The 22,614-nt window shown below is 41.3% G+C and overlaps 2 protein-coding genes across 4 annotated transcripts in view; one reads left to right on the top strand and one right to left on the bottom strand.

Moving 5' to 3' along the window:
* LOC106580753 (glucagon receptor) overlaps positions 1–16,587 on the top strand; it is a 29,217-nt gene extending 12,630 nt beyond the window's left edge. Inside the window, exons 2-14 of one of the 2 annotated variants that reach the window (XM_014162129.3) lie at positions 1,703–1,873; positions 2,353–2,449; positions 2,872–2,979; positions 7,579–7,700; positions 8,908–9,014; positions 9,442–9,595; positions 9,736–9,895; positions 10,003–10,063; positions 10,157–10,226; positions 11,257–11,345; positions 12,226–12,364; positions 12,565–12,606; positions 13,078–16,587. In XM_014162129.3, coding sequence (XP_014017604.1) covers positions 1,820–1,873; positions 2,353–2,449; positions 2,872–2,979; positions 7,579–7,700; positions 8,908–9,014; positions 9,442–9,595; positions 9,736–9,895; positions 10,003–10,063; positions 10,157–10,226; positions 11,257–11,345; positions 12,226–12,364; positions 12,565–12,606; positions 13,078–13,434 — 1,560 coding nt within the window. In that variant the 5' untranslated portion in view covers positions 1,703–1,819 and the 3' untranslated portion in view covers positions 13,435–16,587. Of the gene's footprint in view, positions 1–1,702; positions 1,874–2,352; positions 2,450–2,642; positions 2,980–7,578; positions 7,701–8,907; positions 9,015–9,441; positions 9,596–9,735; positions 9,896–10,002; positions 10,064–10,156; positions 10,227–11,256; positions 11,346–12,225; positions 12,365–12,564; positions 12,607–13,077 lie in introns of those variants that run through there. The other variant, XM_014162132.3, reaches the window with a different exon arrangement.
* A 64-nt stretch (positions 16,588–16,651) lies between these two features.
* Positions 16,652–22,098, bottom strand: LOC106580755 (cytochrome P450 2M1). Of its 2 annotated transcripts, none has more exons than XM_014162134.3 (9): positions 21,764–22,098; positions 20,907–21,069; positions 20,612–20,761; positions 19,690–19,850; positions 18,255–18,431; positions 17,926–18,061; positions 17,399–17,586; positions 17,159–17,300; positions 16,652–16,924 (listed from the first exon to the last, which is right to left on the bottom strand). In XM_014162134.3, the coding sequence occupies exons 1-9, from the start codon at positions 21,953–21,955 to the stop codon at positions 16,725–16,727; spliced, it is 1,509 nt and encodes a 502-aa protein (XP_014017609.1). In that variant the 5' UTR covers positions 21,956–22,098; the 3' UTR covers positions 16,652–16,724. The 2 variants fall into 2 exon arrangements, with proteins under 2 accessions (XP_014017609.1, XP_014017608.1); XM_014162133.3 differs by having other exon boundaries at positions 17,926–18,064.
* Between the last annotated feature and the right edge of the window lie 516 nt (positions 22,099–22,614).

Raw genomic sequence — 22,614 nt, forward strand, 5'->3', positions numbered from 1 at the left:
GACAGTGTACTTTGGATCACAATCTGTGTTTTGAGTAGCTACTCTTGATGTTGTGTGTATGCTACAGTGTTTGACTGCAGACTTACTGGATTTTCTTTTGTACAGAGGAAAAAATAGAGACACCTCCTGGGAATTGTCCCCTGAAAAGAAAAACAAGCTATTGAGAATGAAAGCAGGATACAGTGCAACTCCCCCTCAACTCTTTTCTGGCCTTAAATTTAGACATGTCATGTTCGATAAATGTACACATTTGGGGTTATTTTTGTAGGCTTGGAACGTTTTTCAAATCATGAGAGCATTAGCACAAGAAAAATTGAATTCAGAGAAAAATACATCTTGTCAATGTGAGTGATGTCATGCATACAATTTCCAAATTCCTTGTGCAGAAAAAATGACCCGTCATAAAGGACTCCTTGTAAAAATGTATTCGATTAGTTGATTTGATTACAGCACTTTAATTGGATCCTCTGCGTGCATGAAGCATGGCACTAAAAGCACAAACAATGATGTTATCACAGTACAGTATGTACATTGAGGGAGTTGCTGTATAGACCAATGTGTTCCAGCTCTTTAAGTAACATAGCAGGGACAATGGGAACAATATGTTATGTTCAGTGTTTGTATTTTTTGTAACTGTTTTTTTTTTTTTACACTGTTTAGCACAACACCCCCCACACAAAACTATTAATAATTGACTGCAACCCGGTCATACATGATTTAACAGAACACTTTGTCTCTGGATACAGGCATGCAGCTTCTTCAGAGCTATATTTAGAGAGTTAGGCCAACTTTTTGAATATTGTTTGAATTTTAGATATTCAGTTATATAGCATTATACCATGGCATTGTTGAATACTCGTTTCTGATTAGCTTGAAGGGCATTCCAGAGTGTGGATTATTTCCCTATAACGCACGGTATACAGTGTATAATAGCAAGCTAGGACTGATGGTTTGGTTAGCTAAACTAGCAAGTCTGTATGTATGGTTACCAAGGCACCTACTGTAGATATCTAGTAAACCTGCTAGCTACTTCAGTAGCCCCGTGTTAATTATCCCTTACTTGTTTAAATATTCCCCATGTAACGTTAATGGGGTGCAAACACGGCTGCCATAAAATGTTGTAGTGTTATGCAAATGCATCATAATGCAGAAACCTCAATGTCCTCTCTAAATACAGTACATGTCTCTGGGCTTCTTTATGTAGATGTTTACAACATTACAACGATTGGCTCTTCCATCAGATTGTCAGATAGCACTCTGGTTAGATTTCATTGAGAAGTCTTTGGGAGACGTGGGTGTGGACATGACATCGATGCTCAAATTGTGCTGCCATTTGTCTAATAACGCATGCCATTGTCTCCAATCCAGTCCCAAGTAACGAAGTGTCCCCATTAGTGTCATGCTCACAGAGAAAGCCAGTAATTAGCGTACACTACAGTAGCAACAAAATGGGTGTTTTGTTGTCACAGTGTCATTGGGAAATAGTGGGCTGAAACCTCTAGTGCTCTAATCAGCTACATGGTCTAATTGGCCAACGTTTTGACTTCCTTTCCACAAATCAAATGCTAAATCCTATGCCCATTGTGGACCACAAGCTTGTTTCAGCGTAATAGGTGATAAGAATTGTAACCCAAACCCATATTGTGTGATTGCTCTGTACTGTATACAGTGGTTCTAACTGATTGTTTGTGTTGTTTTGCAGGGTGTTGGCTATGGGGTGGAGGCGTGAGGCATGGCCTGGTTCTGGCCCCCCTGGGTGAACAACACCCAGTAGCCCTGAGATGATGAGTGGCCCTCCGCCCTGGCACTCCTCTAAGTGATGAAGACCCCTGCCATCCTCCTCCTCATCCTGTTTGTCCTGTGCAGAACTGTGGTAGGCACTTTTAACTTTGTTTCTGCTCATTACGGCAGTAGTGATTGTACTTAACATTACTTTCCAACTTCAATCCATCCATAGAAGTGTGTCAGGTACATTAGACGCTGCCGTCGTTAGTTTGTTGGATTATCCTTAGGAGCTGTTACGAAATGTAAGTCATGTGAAGATGACTCGCTGTTCTGAATCACTGCAGGTCATAATGGTCTCAGTGTGCCATATAGAACACAATCAGAGTGCTGGGAAGCTGGTCTGAGAAGCAGTGCCAGTGTAATGTGCTTTGCATCCTCAATCGATGCAGCTGGTTTAGTGGATGTGTCAGCTTTTATGGAGAACTTAAGTTACACCACTACAGTAAGCCAAGGAATTTGTGTTTTATACCCAGTCAGGCCCACTGTAGTTAGGTATTGTGGGGCTTACCCAGAAGAACCCACTGGGGTTGACCCCTGACCCTCCATCCTGTGATTTGTGACCGGCAGCTTGTGTCAACGAAGTCGGTGAAGCACACAGTGGAGGAATGGAACATATACAGGAGCGAGTGCCTGCTGAGAATGAGCACGGACCCCACACCCCCAGGTAAGACTCAAAGACATACACCTGTCCTATGTCCTAATCAGGCATACCCGATTGTGTGTTTATTAATAGAATAGAATAACATCTAAAACGTTATTGTGTAGACAGTGGAAATATGCCTTTGGCTTCACAATTATAAAAAACACCAGGAGCTTCATCACCCCTCTCCTTTCCCTCAAACAAATATATATTTCAGAGTCCACAGAATCTACCCAATTCTTAGAATAAGCACCATGAGTCAGACTTCGACTTAATGTCTGACCCAAAGGACTGGATCCATTGCAGGGCAGTATCCTCATCATTACTACTGTTTTCCCAGTTGGTCTTCATCCAAACACCAAACAGTCTCTATCCTGCTTAGTTTAAGACAAAATCTTAGGGATTCAGGGTCTGCTTACTGCTTATATACTTACTTCTACCCCCAGGCTTATTCTGCGGCCGCATGTTTGACATGTACGCCTGCTGGCCGGAGGGCATCCCCAACACCACCGTTAAAGTGCCCTGCCCGTGGTACCTCCCCTGGTACAACCAAGGTACTGGTGTGGCATTGTGCTTTATGGTTTGGTAGAAGAAATGGGATTCTGTTTCATCCAACTTCCAGCTAGGAGGTTAATGCTAACACCGTTTCTATGTAAAGCCGTGCAGAATCAGGCCCCCAGTGTCTGGTCTGGTGCGTGAAATCACAAGCTCTGCTAGTCAGCTACTGCGACGAAACCAAGAGGGGGCAAAAGCCCTGGGGCCTTATTTACAACCGCGCACCATTTCTGGAAGTCTGCGCACGTACAAAAATATAGAGATTTATAAACTTGACGCACGCCATACAAACGCATGTTTCCCATTATAAATCAGCCCTGTTGTAAAGCTGTGGATGCGTGAACGAGCATAAACAATTTGCCTGGAAAACGCTTCACATTTTATGGTGACAATAACGCCCTTTATTTGTTGTATAATTTGGAACTATTGGAATTACACCATGGCATACAAGAGACATGTTGTTGTTTAATAGTTTATCAATAGATTATTGGGGTTTTGGTTGTCCTGCCTTGGTATAGACTCTGATGTCGCGCTCCTATCGCACAGCAATACTGTAACCTACCCTGTCAAATATTTTACATAAACTACCAGCCTATTTACTATGTTGGCAAAATGTTTTAATCTTTAGCAGTTATTTATGCTGTATCTGGAACAGGACTGTGTCCGTTTCTGAACGTGAAAACAATGGCAAATTGTCATGGACCTGTCAGCAGAACGTTTGGATTCAACAATGTTTTATATCGACTTTTCCCCCAACCTAAATACGATGGACTGCCCGGCATTCTGAAACATTGTAGGGTTACTAAAATGTTTTAATTACAGTACTTACAGTTCTATTTCTCGTGTATTTTTGTTCTATTTGGCTTTTTTATTTATTATAGTACTACTGATATTCATTACTGTATTGTTGGGAAAGAGCATGCAAGAAAGGCATTTCACTGTACTTGTTCAAGTGACAATTAAAATGTGAAACTTGATTCATACTGTAGGTCTACTTCAATGTAAACGATCGGCTGTTCAATTTGACTGTAGCCTAAATTCTGTATTATAAACTGCGCTGCCAATGCTATTGCAAATCTTGAAATACATATAGCCTATATACATGGCTACAAGGTCCAATTAAACGAGAGATGCACATGGTAGTTGTTGTATGGCTCCTTTGGGAATATGAACCCATCACGGACAGAAAAGTGAGGAATATATTCTGCAATGGTTATGAAAATAGGAAAGATATTTCTTTGTCTAATTATAAGATTCCTATGTCAAATTGTTTTTGACAAAACAAATCTAACATAGATTTTCGCTCTTCTCACTAATGGAAAATGTTGCATTCTTGTTAATATGTTTTCCTGGTTTTAGTTTTTTTATGAATAAGCTTTTCATCATCAGCCCCCATTTTCACAAAACACTTACTTGCCAGCATGCCATACAATATCTCAACCTACTAGCAGATGTGCTTTTGCATGGTCTAAAGTTTGCGGGAAAGTGAACACATTCTCATGTCAAGTATTTTTTTTAATAAATGTCTACTTTTGGGTGAAAACTGACGCACGCACATTTTGTGCTATATTTTGTACATACACACGGTTTATAAATGAGGCCCCTGGTCTGTCCTAAAAAGCCTATGTAAATTACGATCGCCAGAACGGCCCCAGCAAAAATGTTAAACTATTTTGGCCTCTAAAATTTGTTTATTATGATCAAGTTCGATCCCCACTGTGAATTATTTTAAAGTCCACTACAAATGGAGATATTAAATGAAATAGTGTTCCATTCTGACGACTACATTTGTCGTCACACAGGACCATGTGCTGACACAGACCAATCACGGGCCGGCAGGCTATTCGGAGGCTCCCGGTCAACGCTCAGTTAGGATGAAAACGACTACATTAACCATGATCCTTTGCTAGTTATTGCCACTTTCACCATTTTTTTTTTTAATTTAAATTTTTAAATTTTTTATTTATTTTTTTAAGTTTGCACAAATCTTTATTTAACTTGCTGTAAATAACATTAACATGCAAAACATAAACATAACATAACATAACAGCCAGAGGGAATCCAAAGAAATTAGAGAAAAACAAAAAAAACTATTATATCAAATCAAATACAGACATATATCGAATACATTTTTTTGACATATTGTTTTGTATACGTTTTAAAGATTCTACGTACTGTTCCAAATCAGATAAAAAAATTAAGAAAAGGGGCTTTTTCTTCATAAATTTTGATTTATGGATAAAAGATTTTCCTAATAAAATAAAGAGATTTATGACATACTCACGTTCAATTGTGGAATCAGTGTAGTAAAATAATATGTCAAACTTAGTAATATCAATGGTTGTATGCAATTTGCGGCTAAGATATAGTTTCTAGTTCACAAAAACTGCATTCACTGGTAACGTCAAATATATATTTAGAAATCAAGCTATTACACGGATAGCATCTATGGATTATCTTAAAGGAGATCTCCTTTACTTTATTGGTCACCATAAATCTGTGTGGAGTGAGCCAAGCACGGCGCCAGTTTACATCAAACGATGAAGCCCAACAAAATATCGCAGAGGGAATAGACTTCCTGTAGAAAATATCCCTTATTAAACGATTGTTGAATTTCGTATCTAGTAGACCAATGCCATTCACCTGAATATCGCTTACAATCGGAGATATTCCAAAATATGCATTATTCTGAAGTAAAGTTTTTATCCCACTAGGTATAGCTTTAATAACAGTGTCATATTCCTTGCTTGAAACCTCAAAGTTGTATATTTCCATAAATTCTCTCTGTGTAAATAGATTCCCACTGTTATTAACCAATTGGCTGACAAGAACAATGTTTTTCGAGAACCATTTATGGTTAAATAACATCTTATTTCTATGTAATATTGACCCATTGTTCCAAATAAAACATTTATGAGGTGAAAAGTTGTGTTTATACAACAAAGCCCAGCACATTAAAGCCTGCTTGTGAAAAACCGCCAGTTTCACAGGAATTTTACCCACAATATATGGACATTGTAGTAAAAAATTAAGCCCGCCGAACTTCTGAAAAACAAAATTAGGTATAATATTCCAGAAGCTATGAGGATTTTTTATGTACCTTTTAATCCAGTTGACCTTTGATATCTGATTGAAGAGAGTGAAATCTAAGACATTTAGACCGCCATCACAAACCCTGTTGGTGATAACATCTCTTTTTATCTTATGTGGCTTGTTTTTCCATATGAAGTTGTACAAAAGCCTATCTAAGGTACAGCAAGTGGATTTGGGAATGTCAATAGATGAAAAAAGATAGGATGCACGAGATAGCCCCTCAGCTTTGGATAAAAGCACCCTTCCTTGAAGACTTAAATCCCTCCCTAACCATGAGGATAATTTTTTTTTGACAGATTCAGTTACAGGGTTCAAATTAAGATCATTCATAGCCTTAAGATTTTTGGTGATCTTTACACCGAGGTAGGTTACAGTATCTTTTTCAGAGATGTTACAATCTGCTGGGTTGACAGCTCCTTTCACAACAAACAACTCACATTTGGAAAGATTTAAAGTCAAGCCTGAGATTTTGGAGAACTGCTTCACGATATCCAATGCTAATCTAGCTTGAGATACATTTTTAAAAAAAAGTGAGGTGTCATCCGCCAGTTGGGATATCTTGATCTCTCTGGACTGGAATGTAATGCCTTCAAATGGACTTTTATGAACTAATGAGCATAACATTTGAGAAACTAACAAAAATAAAAAAGGTGAAATTGGACAACCTTGTCGTATTCCTTTGTAAATGTTAAATCTTGAGGATGTTCCATGACAGAGTTTGATACAGCTATTGCCACCATTATACAGAGTTCTAATAGCATCAACAAAGAAACGACCAAATTTCAAATGCTTAAGACAATCAAAGATAAAATTGTGACTTACTGTATCAAATGCTTTCTGAAAATCCAGAAATAGGATAACAGGGAAGTCATCTAATAGATCACGATACTCAACCAAGTCTAATATCAGCCTCAGATTATTAGATATATGGCGCCCTTTCATAAACCCTGATTGACATTCATCAATCAGATCATTTAAGCAAGACTTTAACCTTTTTGCAAAGATTAAGGCTATAATTTTGTAGTCGTTATTTAGGAGTGTGATTGGACGCCAATTATCAATACTTAGGAGATCCTTGTGTGGTTTAGGTATAAGAGTAATAACCCCTTGCTTCAGAGAGGCAGGTAGTTCTCCCTTCTTTATAGCCTCCTTAAAGGTTTCAAGTAAAAAAGGTGCTATTTCTTCAAAGAAGGTTTTGTAAAATTCAGAGGTTAATCCATCACAACCTGGAGATTTGTTCTTTTTTAACTGAGCAACCCCGTACTGGATGTCCATAATGGTGCCACTTTCACCATGATCCTTAACAATTTTGTGGTGCCATTCAGGCCCATTCAGCGATATGGCGTACTTAAAATTCAAATAGTTCCGGCTTCATGCGCCATCGGGAATACGTGGGTGACGTCAGCGCTATCACTATCTGCTGGTTTTAATGTATATGTGCAGAATTGAATTTGTCTCATCTGTTTGCCTTCTTCCTTTATCTCTCCCTCCCCGTGTCTGTGCAGTTCGTAATGGATATGTGTTGCGGGAGTGTGGGCCTGATGGCCAATGGGCCATTAACAACACCAGTAGCACCTGGAGGGACCACTCCCAGTGCAACGCAGACAATAACCAGCAGGTGGCACAGGTAATACCCATCATGCACCATTCCTGAAGTAGACCCTCCTCTCAGCACATAATAACATGCATTGCTAAGAGTAGGACAGTAGACTTTCAAAGGGTTAATGCTTTTAATTACTGAATGTGACTTTTAGAAAACTACACCAGTAGTCTTATGAGACCCTCCAAGTACTGACAGATGCTTTGAGAGGTAAACTAATTAATAGCCATTCAAAAAGCAAGGATTAATAGAGTAGGTACTCCAATGGGATACCACCTGTAGGGGACATAGAAATGCAATTACCAGAATGGCCATTCTTTTACGATAATGCCAGAGTGCTCTGATTGCTTATGACTGCTGAGGTGGGCTAGCAGCAGCCGTTGCTGTGCCCTAATGTTGACTTCCACTCATCCCTATCAGCATGCTCAACTCGCGTCCTCCTTACTTTCTCTTAATTTCACATCTAGTGCTGCACTCCATTACGAGCTCAGTAATGAATGGCCCGTTTACTACGTAAATATAAAAGATCTCATTACTTAGTCGGTATTACATACAGGGTTATAGATCTGCCAGGGCTACAGAGTGAGAGGGGTGAGCACTGAAAGACACACAGTCCTCTCTTTATGAAGAGGGAGAAAGCCATCACCTAGGGGTTATGTTGTTGCTGGCAACCGATGATGCAACGCTGTTTTGCATCATTGACTCCACAACTGAAATGTACTCCAGTCTGCAGCCAGACTTTCTGATGATAAGAAAAATAGGTGGGTAAACGTTGATCACTGTTCACGGCCATTCGCAGTGAATAAAATAACACTCCCTATATTTCCAATGCGTTTTTTTCATGATAGGTGGGTAAATGTCCGTTTACGCTCCACTTCACCATTGTTTGACACCAGTTACACTCACATGTTCTAATCTGTGAGATTCATAAGCCTAGAGTATACAATAATGGAGTGTCACATATTTTTAACAGGAGCTTATTAGTGTACTGAGCGTCATTAAAGCATTCATGAGCATTTTCCAAGGCATAATAGGCAACAAGAACAAGAAGACTTCTTGCGGTCAGTGCATCTGCTTCGTCTGTATCTGTGTCTCTGTTTGCACTCTACTAAAAGGACAGGGCATTCGTTCAGTACAGCACATCCATAAGAGAGTCAGAGTTATAGGTGAAAACAGGGTAATGTTGTTCCCTCATCTACTTGGGATTTGAGTGCAGGTCTTTGTGTGTCCACAGGAGAACCAGATGGTGATCTTGGCCTACTTCCGGGTGATGTACACTGTGGGCTACTCTCTGTCCCTGGCCAGCCTTTCCCTGGCCCTCATCATACTGCTCATCTTCAGGTAAGTACTGGCTCTGACCACAGTCATAAACAGCATACAGTTCATCTTTATATGTCAGGATTTGACTCTATGGGACTGTTTGTTTGGACTTAGGCAATGGCTTCACTTCTAGTCCTCTGATGTGAATTAGGCAAATGTAAATCATACAGTAGTAGGAAAATAATCCTGCAGCAACAGGAAATTTGAATTATTTTGTGGATTATAATTAATGGATATTTTTGTTACTGCAAATTCTGACATTTTAAAGCGTAAATTACAAACTTCAGAACCTTGGATACACTACAAGTTTGCATTTCCTGCTGTCCAGGAACATTCTCAGTAAGTAAAGACTGATCAAATTAAGATCCTGTATCTGTATATGACATATACATGATGCTGCAAAGAATTTTGTCATACAGTAATCTCATTGTCAAGTGTTGTACCCTAGGAAACTAAGGTGCACCAGGAACTATATCCACACCAATCTGTTTGCCTCCTTCATCCTGCGAGCCATATCCATCCTCACCAGAGATGCTGTTCTCACCAGGGACACCCCTGAGTTCAGAGACAACAGAGACGTGTCCAATGTCCTCAGTGATCAGGTTGGGAACTAAAGGCTATACACACTAATGCAGGTTACAGAAACACACACACACACACAAACAAACAGTTTACAGACTCAATTCATCACTCGTACTTTAGACAGCCATCCTTGACCTCTACCCCTGACCTTTGCCCCCAGGCTCTCTCTGGCTGCCGTGTGGCCCAGGTGCTCATGCAGTACTGTGTGGGGGCTAACTACTACTGGCTGCTGGTGGAGGGCCTGTACCTTCACAACCTGCTGGTGCTCATGGTCTTCTCTGAGAACAGCTACTTCTGTGGATACCTCTTCATCGGCTGGGGTAGATACATGCACAAACTCACACATAGAGATGGACACACACACACGATAAATTATATAAATGCTGTTTCCTGACCGTAATGTATGGATTTATGGCACTGTGTGTAGGAACCCCAGTGTTATTTGTGGTCCCCTGGATTATAGTGCGGTACCTGTACGAAAACACACGGTGAGTCACTCGTTTCCATTCAGTCTTATTTCCTCCTCATCTGTTACTAAAAAGAAAATTACAACTAAGAGATTGTGAATCACCTCCTCCCAGGTGCTGGGAGATCAACGAGAACATGGCGTACTGGTGGATCATCCGCACACCCATCCTCCTGGCCATTCTGGTGAGTGTGTGTTGATGTGTGTGTTGACTGTGCTGTGCGCCCTAAAGCAATGGGGGCCTATGGGTGAGTCATTCGTCAACGCCCCGCTCCGCTCCTCTCCTCCACCCCCCACCCCTCCCCCCTGCTTCCCCTGTTGTTTTGTCTCTTTGAAGTTAGCAGACTGTGACAAACCTGGGGAAATTATGCAAACGTGAAAGCTGAGTGGGCATGTTTTGGTTTCCGGAATGCACTGTACATTAAAATTAATGGATGCCTCATAAACCCAGAAGACATAAAATGAATGTCACCTGGTTTCTTTTCTTTTCTTAGTAACACTTAGAAATAAGGACCTAGACCTTTAATATTTATGCTTAACAAGTTCTTAAAGCATGAATCCACCTTATCTTAATTGTGTTCAATTGGCATCTGTCAGTGAAACTCTGAGAGGAAGAGAATATACTTTTTTCTATGGTATTTTCCATCAGAAGCAACCAGAAGAGATGAGGATTCACATAGGACTTGTCATTTGTCCCACAACTCTCGCATTTCCCCTCAGGACAAAATGCCTAACATGGTTTGACATAATTAATAATGTTAGACAAAGACTGTGTTTTGTATTTCTGTTTCACCTTTCATATTGTATTGATGTGTATATTTTTGTAATTACACGGCTCATCTGTAAAAGAGGCCTTGGTCTCAGCATGACTCCCTGTCAAAATAAAGGTTAAATAAATAAAAGGAGTAATTTATACGTATTATGGCATGCAGTTGCACTCTGTCACCTGAACTTTGCAGTTAATACCCCTAACATGCTGCAGTCTGACTTTGGAACTCAAACTTTAGCTTTTCACGTTATTGTGGAATTCTCACATATTCACCCTACTTCAACAGTAGCAGTTATCCTTGTTTCCCTTTCTCATATAATACTGAAATGCCACAGAACAGAGCTATTTGGATATATATCCTTTTTAGATGTCAGATTGTTACACTTTCTTTTTGGCGTCAATAAAGCTAATATTGGGTGGTTTGATGTTCATTTCTTTTATTCCAGGTCAACTTTTTCATATTTATTCGGATCATACAGATCCTTGTCTCCAAATTAAAGGCACGCCAAATGAGGTACACAGATTATAAATTCAGGTAAGAAAGAAACAAACAGCACCTTCTAATCCATGAATTACATAAAAGCAAACCAGAATAAAAACACAAAACAAACACCGTCTTGTAGCTTATGAAACTGATTTAGTCAGCTCATTGCTTACACACGTCTATGTGTTTCTTGTCACGTACCTTTGTCTCTGTCATACCTTGTTAAACGCCCTTCCATTCACGGAACATTGCTGTACGATGTTGTCAACTATCGTCTGGCGTGAACACACAAGGACTCTGCCTTTGTGCGAGTCAGAAGACATTGTGATGACCTAACACTATCCACACTAAAGACATTTGCTTCAAACTCAGTTGACATCCATTACCTCAATAATCCATCACTAAATTGACTTGCACTTCTACTAACCCTTTATGGCATGCAGAGTAAAGGGAGCTGTGGAATCCTTTGATGTTTCTGTGGTATTCAAAGGGGCCTTCCCATCCTTTGATTGTGAGCCGTGGTCCTTTGAGACGGCATAGACTTTTTTTTAGGAAACCAGCCACATCCAGGAGACCAGTCCCATACCTAATCCTATGGACTAAGCCTGGCCTCAAGGCACACTGGACAACATGAGTCTGATTGTAATCTAAGCACAAATGCAGCTGATACACAGATTCTGACCCACTAAAGAGTCATGGGAAGAGGAGGCTTTTTTTGATTTCCCAAGATGCTTTGTTTGAAGCCGTTACTTTTCATCCAGGTGTCCAGGTGTGGAAGTTGTGGCTTTCCTTGTTTGGCTTTTATGTGTTTGTGTGAAACGTGAACCATCCATTGATGTCATTGATGAAAGAGATTCACCAAATAGGACCAAACAGACCTCTCTAATAGTTGCCCTTGCTTGGCTCTGTAAAGGATGCTCTGTGTGTGCAGGTTGGCTAAGTCCACTCTGACCCTCATCCCTCTCCTGGGCATCCATGAGGTTGTCTTTGCCGTGATGTCAGAGGAACAGACAGAGGGCATCCTCCGAAATATCAACCTCTTCTTTGAACTTTTATTCAATTCTTTCCAGGTAATATGATGAGGTACAAAGGTTATGCGTGTGTGTGTGCGTGCGTGCGCAGGAGCATGAATGTGTCCTGTGCGTGCAGGCATTCTTTCTTGTTACTGCATGTTATTTCTCTCTGTTTTGCTTCTGTTAGGTGTTTGTTAGATAGGGGAAAATGGAGAGATCGCTCTTCTTCTGATACCTGTCTCTCTCTCGTCCCGCAGGGTCTCCTGGTTGCCATCCTGTACTGCTTCGTCAATAAAGAGGTGAGTAACGAAGTGAAGTGTGCTCTCGACAAAGCCCAGGGCAAAAGAAGTGCACTTGAACATCAGTAGCAAACACCTGAGGTGATGGCACATTCGTCTCTGTTAGTTCCTATGAGAAGCCAGCGCTTTCTGTGACCTGCTGGGTATGTCACCCTGTCACTGTGGGTTAGCACACACAGAGAAGCTCACTACCTACGTCAATGGGGAAATGGGATGTCAGTGAGGGGTCCAGCCATGTGTAGAGTCAAGAAGTGTATAGGCCACTGTGACATGAAGGGTCCGATGTATCTCCTGTTGAGATATGGGCTAGTTTGGTTGAGGTAGCCTACGGAGTAGTGAGTAAAGAGAATAATGATCAAATTTGATATAATTTGTCTTTTGATCTGACCAGATCAAAAGGTCGGGAAAAACTCATTACTTTCCCTCCTTCATCCCTTTCTGTACATCTCTCCCTCTGTCCATCTGTCCCAGGTGCAGTCAGAGATAAAGAAGAAATGGCAGCAATGGAAGCTGGGCATGACCGTCCTGGACGACCTTCGCAACACCGGCAGCAACACGCCACAGGGGGGCACCGCCGGCGGGCAGTGCCACCACGACCCGCCCTGTCAGCCTGACTGTCCACAGGAGGATACCCACAACCTCTCCTCGGATGCCTCCGCCTCGGGGCCGCATGCCCGCCCGCGCCCACACCACCACCCAGGGGCCAAGAAGGGCAAGGCCTACTGCTACATTTCCGCCCGCAAGCAGGTGCTGAACGGCCTTGATGGAGCTCCGCTGGGCAACGGGGGAGGAGAAGGAGCCATCAAATACTCTGAGAGCTACTGCTGAGTGGCCCTGTTGGGGGCTAATGAGGGCTAACGACTAGCTGGCTACCTTTGTAATTTCTAGTGGAAGGAATCCGAACCAGACAATCACCTGCTTCAGTTGTGTACTTCCAGATCTATGTGGCCTACTTGGTGTTTCGTCGAACCCATGTCTTAATAATTGTGTGAACATGATCCGGGACTCTTTGGATGATTGCCAGAATGCCTTTTCTGCACTGGCCAATCAGGCTGTGTTGTGACTCCTATAGGCTTCCAGTGGCAGATAAGATGACCCGTCCCAAGTGCAATATCGCCTCAATCGACCCAGATGTTGAGGAAAGCTACTTAAATTAGGAAATGAACACCGTCCGACCTTTATCTGCTCAGATTTGACTGTTTGGGGGGTTTGCCTCTTTGTTTTCTACCTCTCACTCTACTTGTGGACAAAATGGAAAAGTTACGTGCCAACCGTGGACCGTCTTGTCATGTGCAATGGATATTATAACAATAGTGTGTTTTATATGTTGGTATTGGAAAAAGTCTCTGTGAGGGATGTACAGATGGCAAGAGGTGAGCAAGCCAATACACACACACACTATGGTATCCCTAGGCAACGCTGTGTTTTGAATTCCTCTCACCCAACCGTTGAACACCTCTCATGCCCCTTGATCTCTAGCCATACGTTTATCGCAACCTTATAGTCGTAGCTGAATACAGTGAGCAAAGGAACCGCGCTCTTACGCAATATCAATATCGTAGACCTCAAGGAAGGCACATCACTATCATGGTGGCGGCTGTGTGTGAGGCATGACTCCTGCAAAATGACTCGAGGGTGAGAAAGACAGGCATGTAATCAGAGACATCTAAGGAGGGTTCGATCACATGCACTATATAGAAGATAACTAGCAAGAGGTGTGTCCTTCAAATGGATGTCAGTGGGGGAAGGGGAGTTTCTTTACTGCGCTGTCTAAAGGGGTTGAATGATTTGTAATGTCCTATTAACATAGTGAAAACTATCACAGAATGGAAGGTGACCGTAATCCAGAGGTCTTTTAAGCACTGTATCTATACGCCACAGGAGGTTGGTGGCACCTTAATTGGGGAGGACAGGCTCATGGTAATGGTTGGAGTGGAATAGGCGGAATGGTATCAAATATATCAAACGCATGGTTTCCATGCCATTCCATTTGCTCCGTTCCAGACATTATTATGATCCGTCCTCCCCTCAGCGGCCTTGGTGTAGTCTGCGGCACCTTCTGTAATATTCTCCATTTATCAGGTTTGTAGAGTCTGGGATGAAAATGATCACTCTCGTGGTGCGTTATGGTAGCCTGTTCCTCACCACAAATCGTTTTTTTCTTGTAGCTTTTCCAGACTAACCACAACCACTTAACCCCCCAGCTGAAGGTTTTACATCCCGCTGAGCACAGGTCGTAACATGCCAAGAGGGAATCTCTCCTCTGCTTCTGGGGATTAAGGTCGCAGCACCCCTGCTGCCATGTAGCTTAACCACTATGGTGCAATAGGACCTCTACACGATAGACCACAGCCTCAAAATACACATTTAGTATTCTGTTGTATGCGTGTTGATGGTATGCTGTAGGTCTACATGTCTGACGTCACGTTTGCAAAGCTAGGATCCATTCTGTTCATCCTCTGTGAAGACGTATGGTACGTTACATACATCTATGTAAGGTTGCCAATAACTCAGTTCTCCATGCTGGAATCTGTGAGAAACAAAATATTTTGCACTGATCTCACCCTCGGTGAAGATTTGAAATACCAATTAACCAATATGAGTTTAGCTAAAGGTGCTTCATTTTAACCCAGCTAACAATCCCCCACTCCTATTTAAAGACTGGTTTCAATCTAAAACTAGTACAGCACAACCCTAACTTCTCCAGATATAGCTTGACTACTCTGTGTATATGGAACTGTCTGAGCGTCCAGAGCCCTCAACTCATTTTACTGTTTGTAATTAGTCTCTTCTTGAGGGTCACATTGCACCTAATGGCTATCCACCGGTTGAACAGGGGTTCTGTATAAATGTAGGCTATTAAACCAGGCAATTTCCAACTTACCTTTTGAAATAGCTCCTCTAACCCACATACACAGAGGCCCCATCTTCACACATACCAATGGAGTAATGAGGTAGCTTTGTTTTTCTGTCTTCCCATTCACTCCAAATGGGGCTAACCCGTTACCCAAGCATGTCCACCATCCATCTCTCAGTGTTATCAAAATGTAGCATGTCATACAAATGAACAGACATTTTTTCACCAGGAGTATTCCTACTAGGGTCATTACTGATGCTTGTCAGAGGGGCCTCAATGCCTCTGGTGGCATAGATCATTACTCTAATTGTGTGTGTGTGTGTGTGTGTGTGTGTGTGTGTGTGTGTGTGTGTGTGTGTGTGTGTGTGTGTGTGTGTGTGTGTGTGTGTGTGTGTGTGTGTGTGTGTGTGTGTGTGTGTGTGTGTGTGTGTGTGTGTGTGTGTGTGTGTGTGTGTGTGTGTGTTTTAATTTCCAAAGTGGCTTGGCTGATCCTCACAACTGAAATAGCATTCACAAAGTGAGTATTGCACTTCACAAATATCTTCTAGTATAATGTACCTTTGGCAACAACACGCGTAGCCTTTGGAATTTCTTTGGCAAACATTACAAAATACTGTGTTGTTTGTAAAACTGCTTATGTCAGACATTGACCTTTCAATAAAAAAAATGACCAGATGTAGCATATAGTTAGTTAGCATTGCTAGTATGTGTTACAGTGGTGCCGTGACCTGGATCTAGAGAGTGGACCCAGTAAACCGAGGTCAAAGGGAGGTAGATTCAGTGGATGCCTATGTTCGAACCATGCAGTGGGTTAGGACTGTACTGTCACCCTGGACCCATAATACATTGGGTCCATTCTGGCAGAGGTGGAACGTGTTACATAAACGGACATGACCTTCTGACGTGACTCCACGTGTTCTATATACCTGTCAACAGGTAAACTTGGCGCACTGACACTCAAATGATATTTAACTCTGTGTGAGTAGGTTATCATCACAGGGAGATTACAGTACAAAGAGCAGCACTAAATCTCACATATATGACTATGTGACATGAATGGACACTATTTTTACTCACTTGTTATTTACATGTTTGTTATTTAAATTAAATTATTCTTAATCTGACAGTATCTGTCTATTGTTTTTTTGTATCTAACAAAAAAATGGACATGAATAATGACATGACAACTTTGCTGTTGAGGTTCCTTATTCAGAAAAGAAATCACATTGAATTTCATCAAGATTAAATGCTGTTTGATCAATTAAATATTTGGTGTCCTGAGTTTGACATAGCAGGTGTAGGGGCGCGCCAGGCGACCATGAAAGTAGGATACAACACTGGCGTCAATTTCCTCTGGAGGTTTGGTGCCCCTGAAGGTGAAGCGCTGAAGAAGGGAAGTAAAGAACAGGAAGAGCACCGTCCTGGGAATCCCCATTCCATCTCCCAGGCAGTACCGCTTCCCTGATGGACAATGAGAGAGGAGAGAAGTTACCTTCAGCAGTCAACCTACAATCCTGAGACTGAAACATACACATTGGCCTTGTTTGATATGCAAAACCTAGCAAACAAGATGCTAGCAATGTGTATGTATATTGTGTGATGATCTTGAGTCTTTTTCTCTGAGAGCTACTACGGAGGGGTTATTGTTTTCACATTCTCATATTATTTTATTAGTCAATTGTAACATCATTTTACCCAGTCCAAAAACAAGAAATCCGTTGTTTTCCTTAAAGACTCCATTTTCATCCAGGAAGTTCTCTGGGTCAAACTCATCTGGGTTCTTGAACAGTTTGGGGTCAAACAGCACAGAGGACAACAGTGGAAACACTGTGGTTCCCTGGAAGAATGACAAAAGAGTACTTACATAAAACAGTTGACAGTTTAACAAGTAAAAATAATAAACATTTAGGATAAGTTCGCGGAAATGGTGGTCACCTTTGGGATGTGGTAGTTGTGGAACGTTGTGTCTCGGGTCATTTGGTGAGGGAAAGCAATAGGAGCAAGACTCATACTTCTCTGGATTTCGTGGATTACAGCGTCCGTGTAGGGCATCTTATGTCTGTCGTCAACTGTGGGGACTCTGTTTGAGCCAATCACCTCGTCTATCTCCTTCTGAACTTTCTCTGAGGAAGAAAGACAGTCATAGGCCTTCATAGCATTTGGGTTAATATACAGTGTTTATAGTCTATTGGGAATGAAGAAATGCCAGCATGTATGTGCTGCTTACATGGTGTGTAATGTAAACTCTCTGTTGCAGCTCTTATTTGGCTGGTTTACTAGACCCAGATTAAGCATGAAAACATGTTCAATAGGGAATCTCCATTCATTATAGTGCTTTTTAGTCCAGGAATGGGCTTAATCTGTGTCCTGGAAACCGGCCCATTAAGTCGGGTTGCAGTACTATTTTCTATTTTCAATAAATGTGTGTAATTTCAATAACAGTGATAGAGAAGAGAGGATACCTTGGATGTCAGGGTACTTGATCATCATCAGACAGGCATGTGATAGGGTGGAGGACTGGGTCTCCGTGCCAGCAGCAAACAGATCCCACACACACGGAAACAAGTTGTCATAGTTGAACTCAGTCTCGGGCTGACCCTTCTAAGGAAAGTTGGAAGATACCTCTAAATCTTACACTGATAGATTTGTGAAAAAGTAAGATGTTTGCACAAATATTCAGACCCACGTAAACATTGATCATATATTTAGGTGGCTAGTTGGTGATATTACAATATTTTGATACTTTGTAAGATGTTCAACATCAAATTCCAGGAATCAATCACTGTTTTACCTCCAGCATTTTAACCAGGAAGACATCGAAGTAGTCCTGGGGGTTAGAGGCGTCCAGGTTTTTAAGGCGACGATCTGCTTCCTCTCGTATGTAAGCTTTGGCCTTGTCTATGGCCTTAAACAGCTCATGGTGTTTTCCTGGAAAGCACTCAACGATTCTGGGGGAAATGTTGTACAGCTAGAAGAGACGCAACATTAGAAACATGGGAAGGAAAGAAGGGGTTGTTGTTATATTCAAATAGTGACCCACATACTTTTGTTATCATTATCCATTTCGGCAGGCAAGCTTATAAGACACAATCAAGTCATGCTTTGGAAGAGCTGGTATAAATAAATAACAGGCATACAGTGCATATCATAAGTATTTATCCCCCTTGGATTTTTTTCACATTTTGTTGCATTACAAACTGGGTTTGAAATGTATATTATTATGATTTCTTTGTCACTGATCTACACAAAATACCAAATAATGTCAGTGAAAATAACATTCTATACATTTTTACAAATTAATAAAAAATAAAGAAATCAAATGTCTTGGTTATATAAGTATTCCCCCCTTTGTTGTGGCAAGCCTTATTAGGTTCAGGAGTCCATTTACCTAACAAGTCATAGAAGTTGCATGGACAATAATAGGGGTTAACATGATTTATTGAATGACTACACCATCTCTGTACCCCACACATACAACTATCTGTAAGTACCTTCACTTGAGTAATGTTTTGTTGAGCAAAGATTCAACCACATTGGCTTTTCCAATGCCTCGCAAAGAAAGGCACCAATTGGTATATACAAATGATTTTTTTTTTTTTACAGACGCTGAATATCTCTTTGAGCATGGTAAAGTTATTAATTCGGCTTTAGATTGTGTATCAATACAACCAATCATAAAAAAAAAGTGAAATCACCGAGCGGTTTCCTTCCTTTCTGGCGACTGAGTTAGGAAGGACACCTGTATCTTTGTAGTGACTGGGTGTATTGATACACCATCCAAAGTGTAGTTAATAACTTCTCCATACTCAAAGGGATATTCAAAGTCTGCTTCTCCCCCCCCCCCCCCCCCCCCCCCCCCTATCTATCAATAGGGGCCCTTCTTTTCAAGACATTGGAAAACCTCCCTGGTCTTTGTGGTTGAATCTGAGTCCATGCATCTTATTATGTGACTTGTTAAGCAAGTCTGAACGTATTTCTCCTTACCATAACAAAAGTGTTGAATACTTATTGACTCAAGACATTTCAGCTTTGAATTTGTTATTCATTTGTATACATTTACAAAAGCATAATTCCACTTTGACCTTATGGGATATGTTGTGTTGGCCAGTGACAATTTTTTTAAATGTAAATCCATTTTAAATTCAGGCTGTAACACATCAAAATGTGGAATCAGTCAAGTCAAGAAGTGTGAATACTTTCTGAAGGCGCTGTATGTGCTACCATACCATTGCCACTTTGCTTTTTAGCATGTCGAAGTATGTATAGACAGGCTTGTAGAGGATCTGAAACTCTGGGTCGTTGTATTCAAACCTGCGCCCAAAGACTATGGACCAGAATAGGTTGATGATAGAATGGAACAGGAGTTCTTTGGGGTTGACAGTGGAATCTGGAATAGAGACAGCAGACAAGCATAAACACGCATGCTTGCACACCACAGGAGGTTGGTGGCAAATTATATATATTTTTTAAACTTTTTCGCCCTTTTTCGCCCCAATTTCATGATATCCACTTGGTAGTTACAGACTTGTCCCATCGCTGCAACTCCCATACGGAATCGGGAGAGGCGAAGGTCGAGAGCCATGCGTCCTCCGAAACACGACCCTGCCCAGCCGTACTGCTTCTTGACCGAAGTCAGCGTGCACTGCGCCCGACCCGCCACAAGGAGTTGCTAGAGCGCGATGGGACAAGGATATCCCGGCCGGCCAAACCCTCCCCTAAACCGGATGACGCTGGGCCAATTTTGCACCGCCTCATGGGTCTCCTGGTCACGGCCGGTTGCGACACAGCCTGGGATCGAACCGGGTCTGTAGTGACGCTTCAAGCACTGCAGCCTTAGACTGCTGTGCCACTCGTGGAGGCAGGTTGGTGGACCCTCAACTGTGGAGGACGGGCTTGTGGTAATGGCTGGAGCGGAATAAGGGGTATTTACATTTACATTTAAGTCATTTAGCAGACGCTCTTATCCAGAGCGACTTACAAATTGGGTATGGATTCAAATACATCAAACACATGGTTTCTATGTGTTTGATGCCATTCCATTTGCTCTTTTCCAGACATTATTATGTACCGTCCTCCCCTCAACAGCCTCCTGTGATGCACTCATGCACGCACACACACGTACAGATGTCACCGACAAAAACAACATACCTCCATATTCACTGAAGGCTTTCACTAGACTCTTAGCTTCCACTTGGACCCTCTCCTCGAGGCTCCTGCATCCTTTTCCAAGGTTTTTCAGGGACATCAAGGAGAAACTGCGAAGAGTTTTCCATCTCTGCCCATTACTCAATCCCACCCCTAGATTGATGAGTACAACAGGACAGAGAGATAGGATGAACAATGCACAGTACTTCCCTTTTCTAAGCAAAGTCAATTTCCACACAGATTACGACACTATGACACATGTATCTTACAACATCCCTCTTCCAATCATTTTACTCACCGTGTTCGTTAATGAGTTTCAGGGTAATGGCAGAGTTGGCTCTTCCATTGAAATCTTCTCCTTGTGTGACGAAAGCGTCCTTGATAGCCTGATAGCCAGAGATCACCACTACAGGTTTGGAGCCCAGCCATACAGTAAACACTGAGCCATACTTCTTACTGAACTGATGAGAGATGAGAGGAACCCATTGATTCTTGAAAAATATAACTTATAACTCCTTCATGAACTTAGTACAACTGTCTTATCCCCTCATCTTATCCCATTGTCTTTAAACAAACGATCAGGGCTGAGTAGATTACTTTGTAAATATAATCTGTTACTGTTGCTAGTTACCTGTCCAAAATAAGAATCAGTGATGTAACTTTTGAAATATCCAAACTCAGTAACATTACTTTCCCCTCAAGAGGCAATAGAAAAAGACACACATGATCCATCAAACTCATTTGGTGTGTCATCATAGTGGTCTCTGACTCGTGATCAGACTAGCTCAGGTGGAACAAACTTCAACTTGTGCCTTTTTTAAATGCAGAATTGAATGTCATTGACAAAAAATTATATATTTTTATTGCAAACATCCTTTCTGAATAATCCAATAAGTAATCATCTCGTTTTTCAAAAGTATCTGTAATCTGATTACAATATTTTTGGTGGTATGTAAGTGATTAGTTAGTTTTGTAATCAGATTACATGTAACTGATTACAGTACATGTAATTAGTTAATCCTCAACACTGCAAACAATGTATACTGTAGCTTCAAATTATTAAAAATATAATATTGATCTATGACTGCAGTACTTGCATCTGTAGCTACATCTATGACTTTGAGAAAATCAAACAGATTGTAGCTTTTAACTGACCTCCATGTAGGACATGTCCGGTCGTTTCAGATCCATTTGTAACAAGTTACCAAGCAGAGGAATTGGTGAAGGACCCGGAGGCAAACGTCCATAGCTGCTCTGTTTCCCCATGTACTTCCAAAGTAAAATAATAACCACTATAGCCATTATTATGGACAAAATGTTAGTCTGCAGTACATGTAGTAAATCCATGTTAAAGTCACTTAAGGACTAAGATGTGTCAGAGCAGTGTGGCAGTTACTCTTAGCTATGTACTGTAGGCAGAGAGAGAAAGTGTGTGCAAGATGCTACAGGTCAGCTGTGGTTGGAGGGTAAACAGGACCTATCATTTAAAGACTGACTAATAAACAAGAAAGACTTGTCTGACGACTGTCATAAAAAAATAGGGACTCTTGTAAGGGCTCCTCACAACACCCTTGGGGTATGTAGAGTACGCCCTCCTGCACTGTATGTAGCCTATTTTAACAGACAACTTGTAAAACTGATTTGTAAAAATGTTATGCAGACAAAAATCAGTTAAGAAAATAACCGCACAATAGACGGGTTCAAATTAATAATGTATTGGTTGTGTACACATATTTTGCAGATATTATCGCAGGTGCAACGAAATGCTTATGTTTATAGCTCCACCAGTGCAGTAATACCTAACAATACAAAACAATACACACAAAGCCAAAAAATTTAATTAAGAAATATCAGAACGAGCAATGTCAGACTCCAGAATATAAATATATTTGTTTATGATGGTGTGTATAGACATTATGGACAGTATATGAATAGAAAAGGTGTGAAAAGGTGTGAACAGCACCTGTTCTATAAGGATGAGCCTTGCCTAGACTACAGTATATACA

This window comes from Salmo salar, chromosome 20, assembly GCF_965601325.2.
Source record: "Salmo salar chromosome 20, fSalSal1, whole genome shotgun sequence".
Lineage (NCBI taxonomy): Eukaryota > Metazoa > Chordata > Actinopteri > Salmoniformes > Salmonidae > Salmo > Salmo salar.